Raw genomic sequence first — 17,848 nt, 5'->3', positions numbered from 1 at the left:
AATAGCTTGAATGAATCCCTGAGATTCAAGGGCTATTGCCGCTGTATGTGTGACTGCATAGTCTGTGGGGGGGGGGGAAGATTTTAATGAAACCTTAAATATTGTTCACATATATATATATATATTTTTTTTAATGTTTTACCCCAGAATTTTGTAACCCATTTTTTCACCCAGTGTCAATTATCTAATGTAATCCTAGGCACTACACTTCCTCTGCCAACCTGGGGGGCAGCGGACTGACCTCATGCTTCCTTTTATGCATGAGGAGTCCAAGCTGCTTCTTTCCCCTGACAGGGGGTAGATTCCCCGGCCGGACGTAGCGCGTGGAAGGAACACGTTATTCCGACCAGTTCCTTTCCCCTCCATCAGGCGCCCCGGCTGGCCAGGGGGAGGTAGTTTAGAGACCAGGATTACTGCATGTTTTTTCTGAGGGTACCTACCCTAGGGGACACGGGGAGAACATGTGAGGGTACCTACCCTAGGGGACACGGGGAGAACATGTGAGGGTACCTACCCTAGGGGACACGGGGAGAACATGTGAGGGTACCTACCCTAGGGGACACGGGGAGAACATGTGAGGGTACCTACCCTAGGGGACACGGGGAGAACATGTGAGGGTACCTACCCTAGGGGACACGGGGAGAACATGTGAGGGTACCTACCCTAGGGGACACGGGGAGAACATGCAAACTCCACACAGAAAGGCAATATTGTTCACATATTAACGTACATTTCCAAAAGGAATGGCTGAAAAACATACTAATACTATATTTAAATATCGTATTGACCACAATATATCTGACCACCACTCAGAGACCTCTCTCTCTCTCTCTCTCTCTATCTCTAAACTAAATGCATTGCATGAGTGGATTGTCCGTCGTGCAAAAGGAGTGGACCGTCGGTTCTGTTCCCCTTGGTTTTTAGCAGATGTCCTGGCAGGACAGACTACCCGCAGTACTATTATGGGCCGTGGGTCGGAAAAACACAAGATGTACACTACAGATGTAACTACAGATGGAACTACAGATGGAACTACAGATGCATGAATTCTGAATGGCTGCCCCGGGATGTTGCAAAAGAAGCACCATCTCAGATGGCCAGTTCTAGTGTTGAGAGTTTGCCATCATCTCTTTGCTGAGCTGGTTTTTTATGGAGCACTAAAAACTATTGCCATGATTCCATTGCAACTCTAGAGAAGAGATGTCCGCACTCCGTCAGCAGACAGCTGTAGCTCCGCCAAAAAGGTCACTGTGCAATTTCAATAACAAACATGTCAGCTACACAACGTTTCAATAACAAACATGTCAGCTACACAACGTTTCAATAACAAACATGTCAGCTACACAACGTTTCAATAACAAACATGTCAGCTACACAACGTTTCAATAACAAACATGTCAGCTACACAACGTTTCAATAACAAACAGGTCAGCTACACAACGTTTCAATAACAAACATGTCAGCTACACAACGTTTCAAAAACAAACATGTCAGCTACACAACGTTTCAATAACAAACATGTCAGCTACACAACGTTTCAATAACAAACATGTCAGCTACACAACGTTTCAATAACAAACATGTCAGCTACACAACGTTTCAATAACAAACATGTCAGCTACACAACGTTTCAATAACAAACATGTCAGCTACACAACGTTTCAATAACAAACATGTCAGCTACACAACGTTTCAATAACAAACATGTCAGCTACACAACGTTTCAATAACAAACATGTCAGCTACACAACGTTTCAATAACAAACATGTCAGCTACACAACGTTTCAATAACAAACAGGTCAGCTACACAACGTTTCAATAACAAACAGGTCAGCTACACAACGTTTCAATAACAAAGATGTCAGCTACACAACGTTTCAATAACAAAGATGTCAGCTACACAACGTTTCAATAACAAACATGTCAGCTACACAACGTTTCAATAACAAACAGGTCAGCTACACAACGTTTCAATAACAAACAGGTCAGCTACACAACGTTTCAATAACAAACAGGTCAGCTACACAACGTTTCAATAACAAACATGTCAGCTACACAATGTTTCAATAACAAACATGTCAGCTACACAACGTTTCAATAACAAACAGGTCAGCTACTCAACATTTCAATAACAAACATGTCAGCTACACAACGTTTCAATAACAAACAGGTCAGCTACACAACGTTTCAATAACAAACATGTCAGCTACACAACGTTTCAATAACAAACAGGTCAGCTACACAACGTTTCAATAACAAACATGTCAGCTACACAACGTTTCAATAACAAACATGTCAGCTACACAACGTTTCAATAACAAACATGTCAGCTACACAACGTTTCAATAACAAACAGGTCAGCTACACAACGGCCAAACAACCTCGCCCAGCGACTACTGGATGTCCACAACATATCACATATCTCTTTGAACTCCATTATAACTCAATTAATGCTATGAGCTTCTAGATTTGCTATTTTTCAACAGCTAAAGTTTAAAATAATGGTTAAAAGCTAAGGTGACACAGATGCATCCTCAGGTCGTAATAAATGGGTTCAAACGTGAATATAAGAAGTGAAATTTGCTTGCAGAAATTACAATTACTCACATAAACACAAAAGAATCACACCTGTGTGAAGTAAGTGGTGCAACTCCGTGTGGGGGTCCCTGGGGGGGGGGGGGGGGGGGGGGGAGTTCCAGACCCACAGGAACGCACCCAGGGTGCCGGCCCGATTCCGACGAGCCGCCCCGCGTCCGAAACGGTTGATAAATGACATAGTTACCGTGTGGGGGTCCCTCTACTGTACCCTCTACTGTACTGTACTGTACTGGCACACCCAAAATCACCATATATACAGTTAATATGTGCGTGTGTGTTTGTGTCAGACGCAGCCACCCACCCACCCACCCAGCCAGCCAGCCAGCCAGCCACCCAGCCACACACATAGTCACTTAAGGAAGTGGTAGCACCACTTAAAAAAAAAGAATAAACTCTTACCGTTATCTGGAAGACTTCCTGGGTGTCGTCCAACATTTGCACCCTGACGGACACGGGTCGCCCCGGGGCCGGGGCGGGGGGCTGCAGGCCGGGCTCCAGGGTGGACACCCCGAAGCTGTCGGGGGCCCCGAGCCTGTGGCCGGCGACAGAGGGCCTGTCAGCAGGCTCCACCATGGTTCACACGGTCCGTCTGTCTGTCTGTCTGGCCTCAGGGACACACCGCTGCAATGTCTGGAGAGAAGAGAGACAGAAGAATGAAGGTCTGGGTCTCTGGGATTAATCCATTTAGGCCTGACGTCGAAATTAAAAAAAACGTTCGCTTTGAAAGAATATAATATATTCAAAGATTTGTGCCGCATTTTTACGATTTTTCAAAAATAGCAGACCTACAAGCTCGTAGCGCGCCACTCGGTGGCGCGCTATGAGCTTGTAGGTCTGCTATTTTTCAATAGCTAAAGTATAACATAATGCTTAGTTAAAACACCAAAAGGGGTTCCCGACTTCCCGCCTTAAACCTCAAGAGCTTTGTAACCGTGTATACTAGGTTTAGTGTGTGTGTGTGTGTGTGTGTGTGTGTGTGTGTGTGTGTGTGTGTGTGTGTGTGTGTGTGTATGTGTGTGTGTGTGTTTCAATTCACTCTTCGCTAAGTCCCACCCAAGCCCGTTGTTGGCCAATACCACGTTAGCGACGGTTACTAAGGTAGAAAACTGGTCACGCTTGCATGCTGGTCAAATACCTGGCTCTCAAAGTCAGTCAGTTAGCACATAAGCGAACACAACAAAAGCTGATTCTGACAGTTTATGACATCAGGAAAACTTTTCGTCTTTTGATAGATTTATAAAGTAACTATTTTGGTTGGAGATATACAGTGAAGCGGTTCTGGTGTTCCCAACTCTCGTTTGTAAACAAGTCTCCATGCTGTTTGAGCACCCAGCTGCAGTCCCAGACATTTCTCCTAAAGTGTCTCCCTCAAACGCGTCCAAAATTGTGTATGGTGTTTGCGACAAGTGGACGAGATCAAATACATTTGTTTACATCCAACGGCCTGGATGGAAGGCTGAGACCGAGGCTACTTCAGAAGTGTGTGTACAGATTTGGACCAATCAGATCGTTTTGTAGGCAAACCGGAACTTCTTTCCACACAAACTTGTCAGGGTTGCCAGGTCTGCTTATTTCCCGCTACTTTTGGCTTAAGGCTAATAATTAGTGTATGTAATACATTACCAAAACATTAATTATCATAGACATAGGCCTACATAGTATTTATAATGATAAATGCATACAATCTTTTTATTATGATTATATATGGTCGTATTATTGTGTTTGTTTTGGCTTGTTTTTCTTGATTTGGCTTTAAGAGTTGGCTTGTTTTTGGAGGTGGGTTGGCTTATTTCTCTCACACAATGTGGCAACACTGAAGTCAAAACAAAAACAGACAAGACAACGTTGACATTTTTTATTAAAAATAAAAGTGAGTGAGTTTTCCTGATGTCATAAACGGTCAGAATCAGCTTAGTGTTCTAAAAGAGTGACTTTGAGAGCTGTTCCCCCGTTACAATGGAAGTCAATGAGAGCCTATTTTTATTTCTAATATGTACTATTAAACTGCACAACGGAGCGAAATAATTCATGGAACGGACTAGTTTGCTCATAACAAGGTAAGAAAACAAACCCTCTTTCTGAGGTCCACACATGCTGTACAGCAAATATATTTATTGACACTGCTTAAACATTTTGACCAGCATTGCAAGCGTGACCAGTTTTCTACCTTAGTAACCGTCGCTAACGTGGTATTGGCCAACAACGGGCTTGGGTGGGACTTAGCGAAGAGCTAATTGCAACCCGCTGAAAGAAGAAAAAAAATAATCACACCCGTGTGAAAGTGAATGGCGCTCTTATCATCATCATCACATTCCGGCCAATCACAATTGCCGTCCTCACTTTTCTGTCCTCAAAAAGTACATTGTTCAGCCAATCAAATCATCGCTATGGGGTGCTCAGCCAATCAAATCATCGCTATGGGGTGCTCAGCCAATCAAATCATCGCTATGGGGTGCTCAGCCAATCAAATCATCGCTATGTGGTGCTCAGCCAATAGAATCATCGCTATGGGGTACACACAAACACACAAAGCTGGGCATAGGAGCCCCTCAAAAAGAAATGCCACCTGGCATCAAAATATTAGAAGGGGTGTAGGTTAGGGCATTCACTTCTAGTCATTTTTACTAGTTGACTAGTTGCCTAGTTTACTAGTCGACTAGTAAACTAGGCAACTAGGCAACTAGTCGACTAGTTGTTAAACCACCTTTTATGTTTAAAAAAAAAAAGTTTTTTTTTTTTTTGGAAATAAATATTTGTACATTAAAAAACTGTGTACATGGTGACTATAACTATAATCTACCTGATATTGAGGCCTACAAAATCGGTAAAAAAAAAAAAAGAAAAAAAAAATGAACTTTTTTTTTTTTTTTCCTTATCAACTAGTCGACTAGTACCAGCAAGGTCGACTAGTGGATTTACTAGTCGACTAGTAAACTAGTCGACTAGTTGCTTAATGCCCTAGTGTAGGTAGGGAAGGCCTGTGAACACCGCCACATCCATTGTGCCTGAATAAAACGAGCTTTTATTTTTAACGACAATGTTCTCGTTCAGCCACAGACTAGTCACCACTGACATGTCGTAGAACCAGAAATAGTGCAGGGCAGCTGACGGGAGACATAATCCAGGACTAGTTCCACCGTACCATGTGCTGACAGGCACACATGCCGGACACGACCCTCGGATATGATGGCGCGTGTTTAAACCATTTTGACCTGGGAACGATTCTTCTAAATTCAAGACAGTTTTCTGAAAAACCCTATGTTTCTGTGTCAGTCGTTCTCAAACATTTTCATGTCAAGGACCCCCTAAAAATATATGCATTTGGCTGCCGACCCCCATCTGAAAATATGTTGTTCCAGGGACGCCCCCCAGAAGCAAAGATTTGAGTGAAAAACTTTCACTCTGATGAAATGATTTGATCAGAAATTATTTTTCAAAAATAGCAGACCTACAAGCTCGTAGCATAACATAATGCCAACACCAAAAGGGGTTCCCGCCCAAAATGGATTAAATGCTAGCTTAGTGAAACACTAGACCGCATATCGGTCCCATACCACCAGCGTTGGTTTATAGCGACAGATGTTATCAAAATGAACATTTATCCCACAGATAATGCACTGATAATACCACAAAACTGTGGTTCAACTTGCGGTTCATCTTCAAGAGCAACGATTACAGTCCAACATGGGATTCCAAAACCTTCCAATGCCAAGGACCCCCAAACAGCCATAGCCTCTGCTGCAGCCCTAGCCTGGTTAATAAACCAGACCGAATCAGCCGTTGGCAAAAAAAAGTTGCCTACCTGCGGATTACGGTCTGGCGAGGCTCAGTAGCACGCCTCTTTCCTACAACCGAGAACAGGTCGGACCAATCGGGACACGGTATGCAATATGGGCGGGCTTTGGTACAGTGACGTTCAATGCTTGAGACTTTTGACTGACAGTAGCTCTGACCAATTGCGTCAAAGAGAAAATGTTTGAACCCGCCCCCCCGGGAAATGAAATCCAAGTGGAGCCAGCCCAGACTGATATACCGCGACAGTGTTGTGTGATATTAGTCTGGCTTATTAGCCAGGCTACTGCAGCCCCGCATTGCGAAATTACTTACTATTACAGTTTGTGACAGACTGTATGATTTATCTTGTAGACTTATATATTGTAGACTTATGCTGTGTAGTGGTCAGGCCGGCGTTGGTCCTGTAGTCCGACTATAGGACATCACAAGCTTCAGTCAAACATTAGTTTAGACAGTTTTTGGTTTAGACTAGTCATTGGTTAGACCAGTCATTAGTCCTACAACTACAACCTATCTCAAACAGGTCGTTTCGAGGAAGCAATCTGATTGGTTGAAACAGCCTTCTAGCCGTGGATCAAACCAGCACCATTCACCACCTAATCAAAACAAAGAATTCAGCTGCTCTGTTTTCCCAGAGCGCTAGCAAACTCGGTGGCTAGGCTAGCTAGTTTCTTGGGACATTTGTGGTAATAGTGACTACATCTGTCATTAAAAAAATATATTTTTTCAGCGATTTTCTTAGTTTTAAGGGTAACTGTTGTATAATTGCAATATTACACCAGAGGGTGTGGTTTAACGTGATTATTGCCACTTCAGTGATGCTTGCGGAACTCGACTTCGTCTCGTTCCTGACCGCATCACTGTCGTGGCAATAATCACGTTAAACCACACCCTCTCGTGTAATATTGCTTAAGTACACCCCCTGGACACGGCGACAACAGTTTGTCACCGGAATTTAGCTCCAATCCAACCCACCCTTGATGCTGAGTGCCAAGCCTCCCTGCTTGGCTTTGGATAACTATATTTTTTTTATAGTCTTTGGTATAGTATGATCAAGCCATGGATATTGAGGCCTGGGACTCTCCTCCCAATCTCTCAGGGCAGAATCTCTAACCACGAGGCCACTGAGCTGGTACAGTAACATCAGTATCGGTGATACTCATATACAGACTCCAGTACTGCTGGTTTTCTATCCCACAGATAATGCATTGTTGCTGGTTTTCTATCCTACCAGGCAGTGGCGTGCACAGACATTTAGAGGGGCAGGTGCTCAAGTGACAAAAAGGGCACCTTGTGCAGCGCGTGGAACCGGCCGGTTGCCTTAATAGTGTGAGATTTATAGATTTTGGGGCCTAAATAATATATTAGAAGCTTTTTATCAAGAATTGATCAATGTCACCATGGACCACTGTACAAAAACATTTTTTTTTATTTTTTTTCCCAAAAGGGCACATTGCCAAAAGGGCAGGGGGTGCTCTCTAGCACCCCCTAGTGTCTATCTGTGCACGCCACTACTACCAGGACCTCTAGCCTTTTCTATCCTGCCAGCATTCAACTGCCGTTCCAGGTCTAACTAGTCGCTGACAGCTATAGAAAAGACAAGGACACCAGCAGCAGTTGAGAAGCAATAAAAGGGTGTTTTTTTTCCTGATTGGACAGAAAACCAGCAGCATAGTCATAGTGGGGTCGCTGTGGATGAGAGTTGGGGACTGTTAAAATAACATGATACGGTTTATTCAACTTTAAGGCTGAAAAAAATACCAAAGTTTTAGTGGCTATTTGTGTTTTGTTAGTTTAATAAATCCGCAATAAACGTTGTGTTCATTCGGTCTCGGGGTAATTTTCCTTGTTGCAACATAAAACCACAATCCCACAGTTATTCCGTGGTGAGTTTTAATTGGTCGAGGGCCTAGAGTTTGGGAAACACAGGCAGGTCTGTCGAACCAAGACTTGCATGCATTCCCCCGAATTAATATATGCGTGTCTTAATGTGCAGAGCTAGACACTAAATCACGATGAGCATGCGACCACGTGTGTGTGTGTGTGGGCCGTGTGGCATGCACGCTTACATACGTGTGTGTGTGTGTGTGGGCCGTGTGGCACGCAGTGCACGCTTACATACATACATGCACACCTCAGCGTGGCTGAAAGCAGGCGGGATTCCCCAGCCGCACCTTCACCATCACGGGAACAGTAGGTTTAGAACCAGTTCAGACTTGACTCACTACCAGGTCATTCATTCATTCATTCCTTCTCCTCTAATCTAAAACCTACTTTTCTAAAAGACTAGCTGCTTGTTCTTAAAAGCGCCAAGGGGACAGTTAGTTACATCACTTTCTGTGTTGGTAAATTAGCATCTTCTTTGTTAATAACCATAATAATGCTACTATTGTTATTATTTTGTCATCTCCACACTTCTACTTCACACGAGTTGCTGACGAGGGCCAGACAATAGGTATGCCTCTCAGACAGTTGGTGACATCATAGCTGTGGAATGTTTGGGAAGACAGAGAGCCACTCAAAGGGACCCCCCCCCCCCCCCACACACACACACACACACACACACACACACACACACACACACGCCCGTGCCCCCCGGGGCCAGACCAAACCGTCCTTTTAAGAATTATCAGCACGACGATCTACAAATCAATGCTAGAGCTAATAAGTAAGTATCGAGGAGAAGGAGATACCAGATGTGTGAATTGGTCTGTGTGTGTCTATTTAAAACCCTGCCAGAGGTTGTTTCGTTCAAGCCAGGACAGACAGATGAAAAGACACTCCTCCCTTTGTCCTCATGTCATGTCAGCATGAGAAGATATTCCAAACAGCAGTGACTGAAAACGGAAGCAACACAACACGGAAACGGAAAATGTCAAAGTCTCCTTGGTGACGCATTAACACATGATATCCACAGATGTTAGACAGATATTAACATAACAGGTACTGCTATAAGTTATAGCCTAGGAACTTGATAACCTTTACCCCATTTTGGACGGGAACCCATTTTGGTGTTAGCATTATGTTATGCTTTAGCTATTGAAAAATAGCAGATCTACAAGCTCATAGCTTGTAGATCTGCTATTGAGGTTGTATGAGCTTGTAGATCTGCTATTGAGCTTGTAGATCTGCTATTATTTTTTTTTAATCGTGAAAATGTGCCTTTGAATATATATTCTTTCAGAGTTCCTGGAACAACATATTTTCAGATGGGGGTCGGCGGCATATTACATATAATTTTTGGGGTCCTTGACATGAAATACTGAGAACCACTGATATAGAAATATCAGGTTTTTCAGAAAAACAATACATTTTAAAAATATATATCTTTTAAATTTCGATGTCAGGCCTACATTTTTAAGACTCACGCTCACTCAATCCAAGATTTCGTGTACAGAACATACACCCTTTCATAGTGAAGACCAATACCAAGTGCACCTTCTTCCCTTCTCTTCATCAGGTTAACAATACAACCAACCAAGACACAAACTCAGTTTACTACCTCTGCTTGTTCTCTCTCGTCCTCCCGTAGAAAACAGGAGCCTGACATTATGCTCCTCCAGGCCAAAGAGAGAGACCTCAGTTGGAAACTGGATCCAGGCCATGGAAGTAAACTCGACAATAAAGAAAGCTGACAATCAGGTTACTCATTATACCTGCGGCAACGCGCACAGTTGTTCCACTCTGTAGGCTCTGCCATTTCCCCTGCCAAGTCTACAACTCTACATGAGCTCCCTTACCTGACTGCAAAACAGCTCCACGACAAGATACAGTAGACTGGATCAGTGTTGTTTTAGTCATAGTCTATTCAATAGTTCTCAATTAGTTTCAGTCACATTTTAGTCAGCCGGAAATGTTTTAGTGTTAGTCTAGTTTTAGTCGACTAAATATCATAAGATTTTAGTCGACTAGATCAACTGTAAATTTAGGTCGACTAAAATGTAGTTTGGTGGGCGTTGATGCCATCGTAATGACTGTTTTTACACTTGCTGAAAATAGCTGATCTACAAGCTCACAACGCGAGCTAGATCTGCTATTTTCAGCATGCATCCAAGCGTAAAATGACTTATACTGGATCTCTTGTCCAAATGTCCACTAGTCCCTTCCCAGCATTTTAGTCTAGTTTTTATTTGTTGACGAAATTGTCAATATATTTAGTCATAGTTTTAGTCATCATGGCCAAGTTTTTATTTAGTTTATGTCGTTTTTGTCAGTGAAAAAAGGTAGTCGACGAACATTTTTCGTCATAGTATTAGTCGACGAAAACAACACTGGACTGGATAGGTTCATAAACAACAATACTTAAAAATGCTTCAGTCCTATTTTTCTGTGTGAGATTTACCTCTTCTCCTCCGCACTGTAAACCAGGGGTTCTCAACCCGTGGGTCGCGACCCCTCGGGGGGTCGCCAAATTATTTTAGGGGGTCCCCAAATTATTTAAAAAATATAATTTATTTTCACGATTTTTCAAAAATAGCAGACCTACAAGCTCATAGCGTGCCACTCGGTGGCGCGCTATGAGCTTGTAGATCTGCTATTTTTCAATAGCTAAATTATAACAATGCTTAAAACACCAAAAGGGGTTCCCGCCCAAAATGGTTATATTGGGGGTCGGGCGGGGGCGGGGCGGGGGTCCCGAGACATTGCCAAAGCATTTCCGGGGGTCCCCGGCCAAAAACGTTGAGAACCCCTGCTGTAAGCCTTCAGAGCATGAGGTGGCAAGTAGTTTTTACAGCTTTGCCTAATAATTCCCTAACAGTGAGGTGCCAATTACCCTGACAAACACCGCTAATTCACACCCGCTCCCTGCGCAGGCTGCAGGGGTTGTTTTCTTTGGCTTTGTCTGTTGTTTTTCTCTCTCTGGATTTAATACCAACTCAACAAGAACAGCCTAGGTTTTCTCTACAGGTCACAGCAAGTTCATTTTAAGCCTTTAAGTTTTTTTTAAACTAAGAACACGAAATGCAAAGAAATTGTGGAAAAGTGGTTTATATGCCAAGTGTGAGCCAAGCACAGAAATCCTGCAACTTGTCAACTAAACTTGCAACGCTGAACCAAAAATCACACCCGTGTGAACTGAGTGGTGCAACTCCCCTCCCCCCTCTCACTCTCTCTCTCCCTCTCTCTCTCATTAGCAGGCAACAGTGCAGCACTATCTCTCTCTCTCTGTTTCTGGCACAACAGCGCCACGTTTGCCCCTACTGGTACTCATGGTCACACACACATAGGTTAACACGGACATTGCTGTTCCTTGGAATGGTTGCACCACTCAAAAACTGCTTTGATGGCAGCTCTCTGCAGACCTGGACGAGATGGAGAAAGATATCCATACAGCCAATTATTGATCAGACCCTTAAACACAGCTATGCTGCATTTACACGTTTTAACAAAGGTAATAGAGCATGCACCTCCACTCTAGCCCAGGTGCTGGACAACAGGCAGTACAAGAGGAGAAAATAGAGTCCGCAACACTGGTATGAAAACTCAGCTCCACTGGTTTATCTGAATCAACGTTTCGATCCCTTAGGATCTTCTTCAGGAATGAAGAAGATCTTCTTCCTAAGGGATCGGATCTTCTTCAGGAATGAAGAAGATCTTCTTCCTAAGGGATCGGATCTTCTTCAGGAATGAAGAAGATCTTCTTCCTAAGGGATCGAAACGTTGATTCAAATAAACCAATGGAGCTGAGTCTTCACAGCAGTGTTGCAGACTCTATTTTCTCTGCATTTACACATTATCCCTTTTCTGATCAGGGGAAATGAGGGTGAGAAAATGGGTGCAAAATGTGGTTAAAATAAATTTTAAAAAAAGAACCCTTTAGAGGCACTACAAGCTCCGCCATGGTTTCATGTCCTACTGCTGCCCGAGGGCTGCACAGGGAGTCCAGCCTGACGGGAATACAGAGTGAGACACTCAGACAGGCACAAAGGAAGCTACTGTTGAACTGCTGTACTGTGTAGCAATGGACTGGACAGAATGAGGCCTAACCCAGAGCACTTTCAACTGTGGGCTTGGCGGCTCGAAAAGTCCCCCAGTGATTGAGAGGGAGGGAAGCCAGGACGAAGGAATCGGATGGTGTGTGTGTGACTGTGTGTGTGTGTGTGTGTGTGTGTGTGTGTGTGTGTGTGTCTGTCTTAAAACCATTTTCTCCCCAATTTAGCCGTTTCCCTTTTGCACTGCAAGCCGTATACAACCACATGCCTCCTCTGCACACATGGAGTCTCCAGGCAGCTTCCTTCCACCTGACAGCGACATGTTTTACCGAGACAGCGTTCTGGTTACTCGGTCCCTATGACTGACTCCCTAACAGACAGTTCTGGGGATGCACCGAAAGGGAAATTCTTGGCCGAAACCGAATACAGGAAACAGTTGGCCGAAAACCGAATACCGAATATGATTAATATTATATATCTTTTTTCCTACCGTTGCTGTCATGGCCGTACCTTAAAGCTACCTGATTTATGGCAAAAGAAATGGTTATGGCAAAACTTAAATAATAATCACTATTATGGGTCCATAAAACATTTATTCAGCTCTTTTGAATGCATTAATTGCATACACTATTCTGTGATATATTTTCTGCCTATTCGGGCCGAAACCGAATAGGCCGAAAATGATTTTTTAGCCATTTTCTGCCGAATATTTTCTGCCGAATATTTTCTGCAGCCAAATATTCGGTGCATCACTATTCAGTTCCCAATACAACAAACCTACTAATTGAACCCGGGTCTTACCGATGGTCGGCGAATGTTTTAAATCTATGCCAACCTAAATGTTTGTGACTTACTTAAAAGTAAGTAAAGATCTTCCCAAACAGGCCAGGACACTAGGCAGTACATTGTCTAAGACAGGGGTTCTCAACGTTTTTGGCCGGGGACCCCCGGAAATGCTTTGGCAATGTCTCGGGACCCCCGCCCCGCCCCCTCCCGACCCCCAATATAAATTGACTGCTACAATATGAATAACCTTAAACCATTTTGGGCGGGAACCCCTTTTGGTGTTTTAAGCATTGTTATAATTTAGCTATTGAAAAATAGCAGATCTACAAGCTCATAGCGCGCCACCGAGTGGCGCGCTATGAGCTTGTAGGTCTGCTATTTTTGAAAAATCGTGGATTTTTTTTTTTTTTTAAATATATATATATTTTTTGGAAAATAATTTGGGGACCCCCTAAAATAATTTGGCGACCCCCCGAGGGGTGGCGACCCATGGGTTGAGAACCCCTGGTCTAAGAGACTGACTGTGAGAATAGCAAAAAGCCTTTATGCAGTATATTTCCCAGGTATATAATTGTATGAAACACAGAAAGAGGCTGAGTTGGGCCTTTCTGTGTGGAGTTTGCATATTCTCTCCGTGTTCATGTGGGTTTCCCTCCCACCAAGAAACTTTATTAGGTTAGGTACAGTTGATCGTGCTGCCATTGCCCTTTGGCCAAACCACACTGGCCTTGGAGGCGAGCTGGAGGCTAGCTGGTGCCCGGGCTCTGGAGAATGGCTGTCCACTACACCCAATGGTAACTTAGGACTTAAGAGTAAAAAATCACACCCGTGTGAACTGAGTGGTGTAAGGTCTTATATAGACTGATCAGCTGTGGTCTGACGTAATGTCTGACGTAATGAAATCACACCCGTGTGAACTGGGTGACCATAGCAACCATGCTCATTTTTTGGTACGAACAGACAGACAGACACGTAAACTAACAAAGCCAGTTGTAGGAGTGGTTTACACCACTCAAAAAAAGTAGCCTTGCCAAGCCATGAGGCCCAATAGGGCAGGAGCTTATCTCCTGTTTCTGTAGCGTGAGGCAGCTTGATGTACAAGTACACCGCCTGGACATGACGCTAATATGTCGCAGTATGTCAAGCAGGGAGGCACTGGGTCCCATTTTCTTTGTTATGACCCGGCCGGGGATCGAACCCCGACCCCCCAGTCTCAGGGCGGACACTCTAACCACAAGGCCTCTGAGCTGAACTTAGGACATGGGATGGGTTAAATGCAGAGGACAAATTTTCTTGGCAAAGGATTTTCCAAAGCAGAATGAATCACTGTACTCAGTGAAAGTACTGAAAAAAGCTAAATCAAATACCCACAGATATTAAAATTGGTCGCTGCACTTTCGTTGGAGAGACCCGTCTCCAACGGGAGGAGGAAGTCAAGCGGAATCTCGGAAGGCAAGAAAGTGCTGCTGGACAAGAGGGAGTCGCGCCTCCGATTGGCCTACCGAACGAACGTCCCCTTCCGTTCGGCTTCGGCTATGCTTCGCAAGGAATCTCGGGAAAGCTTGCCAATGCTTCCGTTGAGATACAGACGCCCCAGAGCCGGAAGAGCCGTCTACCTTTATATGGCTATATGTCAAACACTACAAGTACACAGATATTTAACCCATTTAACCAAAAGGGGTTCCCGACCAGAATGGGTTAAAATATTAACCCATATCAAACTACCGATGCATGGGTCATTTCTTTTGCAGGCTTTATTTAAAAACGCTCACAAAACACCAGTGCACATAACAGACATGTACAAATATATATATATAGGGCTTAAAGTGGTTAAGAAAATGAAATGGTTTGCTGCATTTGAGGAGGCCAAGGCTCCTTGTTTTAATTTCTCCTTTGTTATTTCTTCCATCCAAGATCCAAGATCCCCCCCTGGCCTGATCAATGGTTATGCTCAGTAGCATTCTTATCAAGGTGACACCCCTCACCATTGACCAAGCTGTTCCATTGCCCTTGAGACACTGGGTCACTGTGTGTGTGTGCGTGTGTGTGTGTGTGTGCGTAAATTAACAATGGGCTGCAACAGAGTCACACAATCTCTCCTCGCCATTAAACTGAACATATTGATTGATGAAAGGGACTTAATTAATGAAGTGGGTCTTGTTGTGGCTCGGGAAGGGAACCCACCACAACTCCTGGTTTGGTCAAACAATAAACAGGAGCCTCACAGCTTCTCACAGCAAATTGAGAGAGCTATTATCTGTAGCCCAGAGGGGTGAGACTACTTTGAACTGAGCAAAATGGCATGCACACACATGTACACACCGCACGCGCGCGCACACACACACTCCTGTGAGACAAAAAGGAATCTTACACATGCACAAAAGCACACACAACAGCCTTGACATAGGAATACAGAAAAGGAGCAGACATAATTATAGACCCAGAGGTGACACACACACACACACACACACACACACACACACACACACACACACACACACACACACACAGACAGAGAGAGAGAGTAGTAGGCCACAGTTGGCTCAGTTCAAGCCCTTTGAATGTAGGTTAGGCGCACAGTAATCTTTTAGTCCAGGGTGAAGATGTCATTAGGCTGTAAGGCAACCTGCTCTAGCACTGACATATTCATATACAGGCACGTACAGTGTGTGTGTATAATAACAACAATGGACAGTATATTAGACTAGTATGGTGGCACTGGTGGCTGGCAACATGTGTACACACTTTTAAAACATTTGAACATGAATGAATGACCATTACTGTCCATGAGCCGAACAACAAGGAATGGACAGTGACTCCTTTACCTTCATGGCAATGGAGAATAGACACAATGTCAGTTAATTAAAAATGCTTCTAAAGATAAGACAATAGTTAGTCTATTTTCAGAAGCATTTTAATTGACTTTTGTCAATTAAATTCAGTCAAGCGGTGAAGGAAAAAAAGGGGCGTACTTTATATTGCTGCTAGACATTAAAACAAAGTGGCTTCGGGCTATCTTTTGGTAGTAGTATGTATAATATGTTATTCATAGAGAGATGTTTTGCATGTGTGCAGAGTAGACAGTGCTGTCCTAATGTATGCAGCACTAATCTAATAGTAAAAAGGGATCTCCTTAAAAGCTTCAGCCGATTAGGGGGAAGAAGAAAAAAAAACTGAAGCCCGATATACCGACTAGAAACACGCGACATAGATATCCGTACAAAATAACACAAAACAGGGGCTATTTTGGAAGTCAAACCACTCTCTCTCTCCGACGGTAAATCTGGGGGGGGCTGTTAATTAAATCAATGAATCCCATTCATTCGTAATAAGAAAATAACCACGAAGATAGATGAATGTCCCTTGTTTTAATTTACCCCCACACTCCTCTCCTCTTTTACCTTCTTTTCTGGAGCCCCGGAGTGGTGGTGGAGTGGAGTCTGTCCCCGCGCCGCCGAAAACAAGCCTTTTTCTATTATCTCCCAACAACAGAGTCGGTCTTCTGGGTGTATAAATCCACAATAGCTCGGTTAGGTAGGTATATTTGTTGTTCTGCCCTCTCTCTCTCTCTCTCTGAAGTCTCCTCCTGTCTTGTCTTAAGACAGGACCAGTCCACTGAGCTCAGCGGCGGCTCCGGGTGTCCATAAACCCGGGATGGGATCCAGTGCGAGCCGTGGCTTCTTCCTTTTGGGGCTACAATGTGGAAACTGTTGGACTGAGAGAGAGGTCGCTGATTCACACAATGAAACACATAGTGACACGTGGTACCTTATTGCCCCGTGGTAGAGTATGGAGTCTGAAAGGATTCAGTGGTGGGAAAAAGTACTGCAAATGTTTTAGTAAAAAAAAAAGGGGGAAAAAGGGGGGGGGGGAATCACACCCGTGTGAAGTGAGGGCCGCTCTTATCGTTATACATCATCTCATGAACAACTGAATTTATGTGTTTGGTTGGTTAAATTGACGTCATATATTTTGACCTAATTTCCCCTTTCATTGGGGTCCGGGGGGTCCTTGAGAGAGTTCCAGGGGGTCCCCAGTTAGGAACCAAATGGACCCTCATGGGTCTGTAACTCAGAGTGTACCCTAACGGGTCCATTTGGTAGGCCTACCAAAATAAATCACACCCGTGTGAAGTGAGGGGCGCTCTTATCATTATACATCATCTCATGAACAACTGAACGTATGTGTTTGGCTGGTTAAATTGACGTCATGTTTTGACCTAATTTCTCCTTTCGTTGTCAATGGCAAAAATATTGAGACGTGTTGGGGGAAAATGTAGTACTTTTTACACCACTTGCCTTTGTTTACTTGAGTAAAAGTAGCAATACTGCAATATAGAACTACTTTGTTACAAGTAAAAGTAAAAGGATTCAATTCAACTTGAGTAAAATCATTTTACTCAAGTTGAATTTTGAGACCTTTAAAATCTTATTTTCTCTGTAACTTATATAATAACAAATAAATAATAAAAAGGGTATAAATAAAAATAATAAATTAATAACAATTACAAAATATAATTATATTGAAATATTCGGCTATAGGGCCCATCGATGTCAGAAATATAACGTTATTTTAAGCTATTTTAGGTAATTAATAATAATAATAAAGCTTTATTTGTATAGCACCTTTTAAGAACCAGTCACAAAGTGCTTTAACAGAGAAACATATATAAAGACATAGCAAGGAGGCAGACTATAGAATAAAATACATTGTCATATAGTTATTATAGTATTAT

The 17,848-nt window shown here is 43.3% G+C and overlaps 1 protein-coding gene across 1 annotated transcript in view; it reads right to left on the bottom strand.

Moving 5' to 3' along the window:
* LOC306917168 (FERM, ARHGEF and pleckstrin domain-containing protein 1-like) overlaps positions 1 to 16,872 on the bottom strand; it is a 112,280-nt gene extending 95,408 nt beyond the window's left edge. Inside the window, exons 1-2 of the mRNA XM_079495301.1 lie at positions 16,515 to 16,872; positions 2,999 to 3,229 (exon numbers count right to left, since the gene is read on the bottom strand). Of these exons, the coding sequence (XP_079351427.1) occupies positions 2,999 to 3,172 (174 nt within the window). The 5' untranslated portion in view covers positions 3,173 to 3,229; positions 16,515 to 16,872. The remainder of the gene's footprint in view (positions 1 to 2,998; positions 3,230 to 16,514) is intronic.
* Between the last annotated feature and the right edge of the window lie 976 nt (positions 16,873 to 17,848).

This window comes from Electrona antarctica (genome assembly GCF_951216825.1).
Source record: "Electrona antarctica genome assembly, chromosome: 24".
NCBI lineage: Eukaryota > Metazoa > Chordata > Actinopteri > Myctophiformes > Myctophidae > Electrona > Electrona antarctica.
The sequence above is the reverse complement of the archived record's forward strand: the minus strand, read 5'-3'. Positions and strand labels throughout refer to the sequence as shown.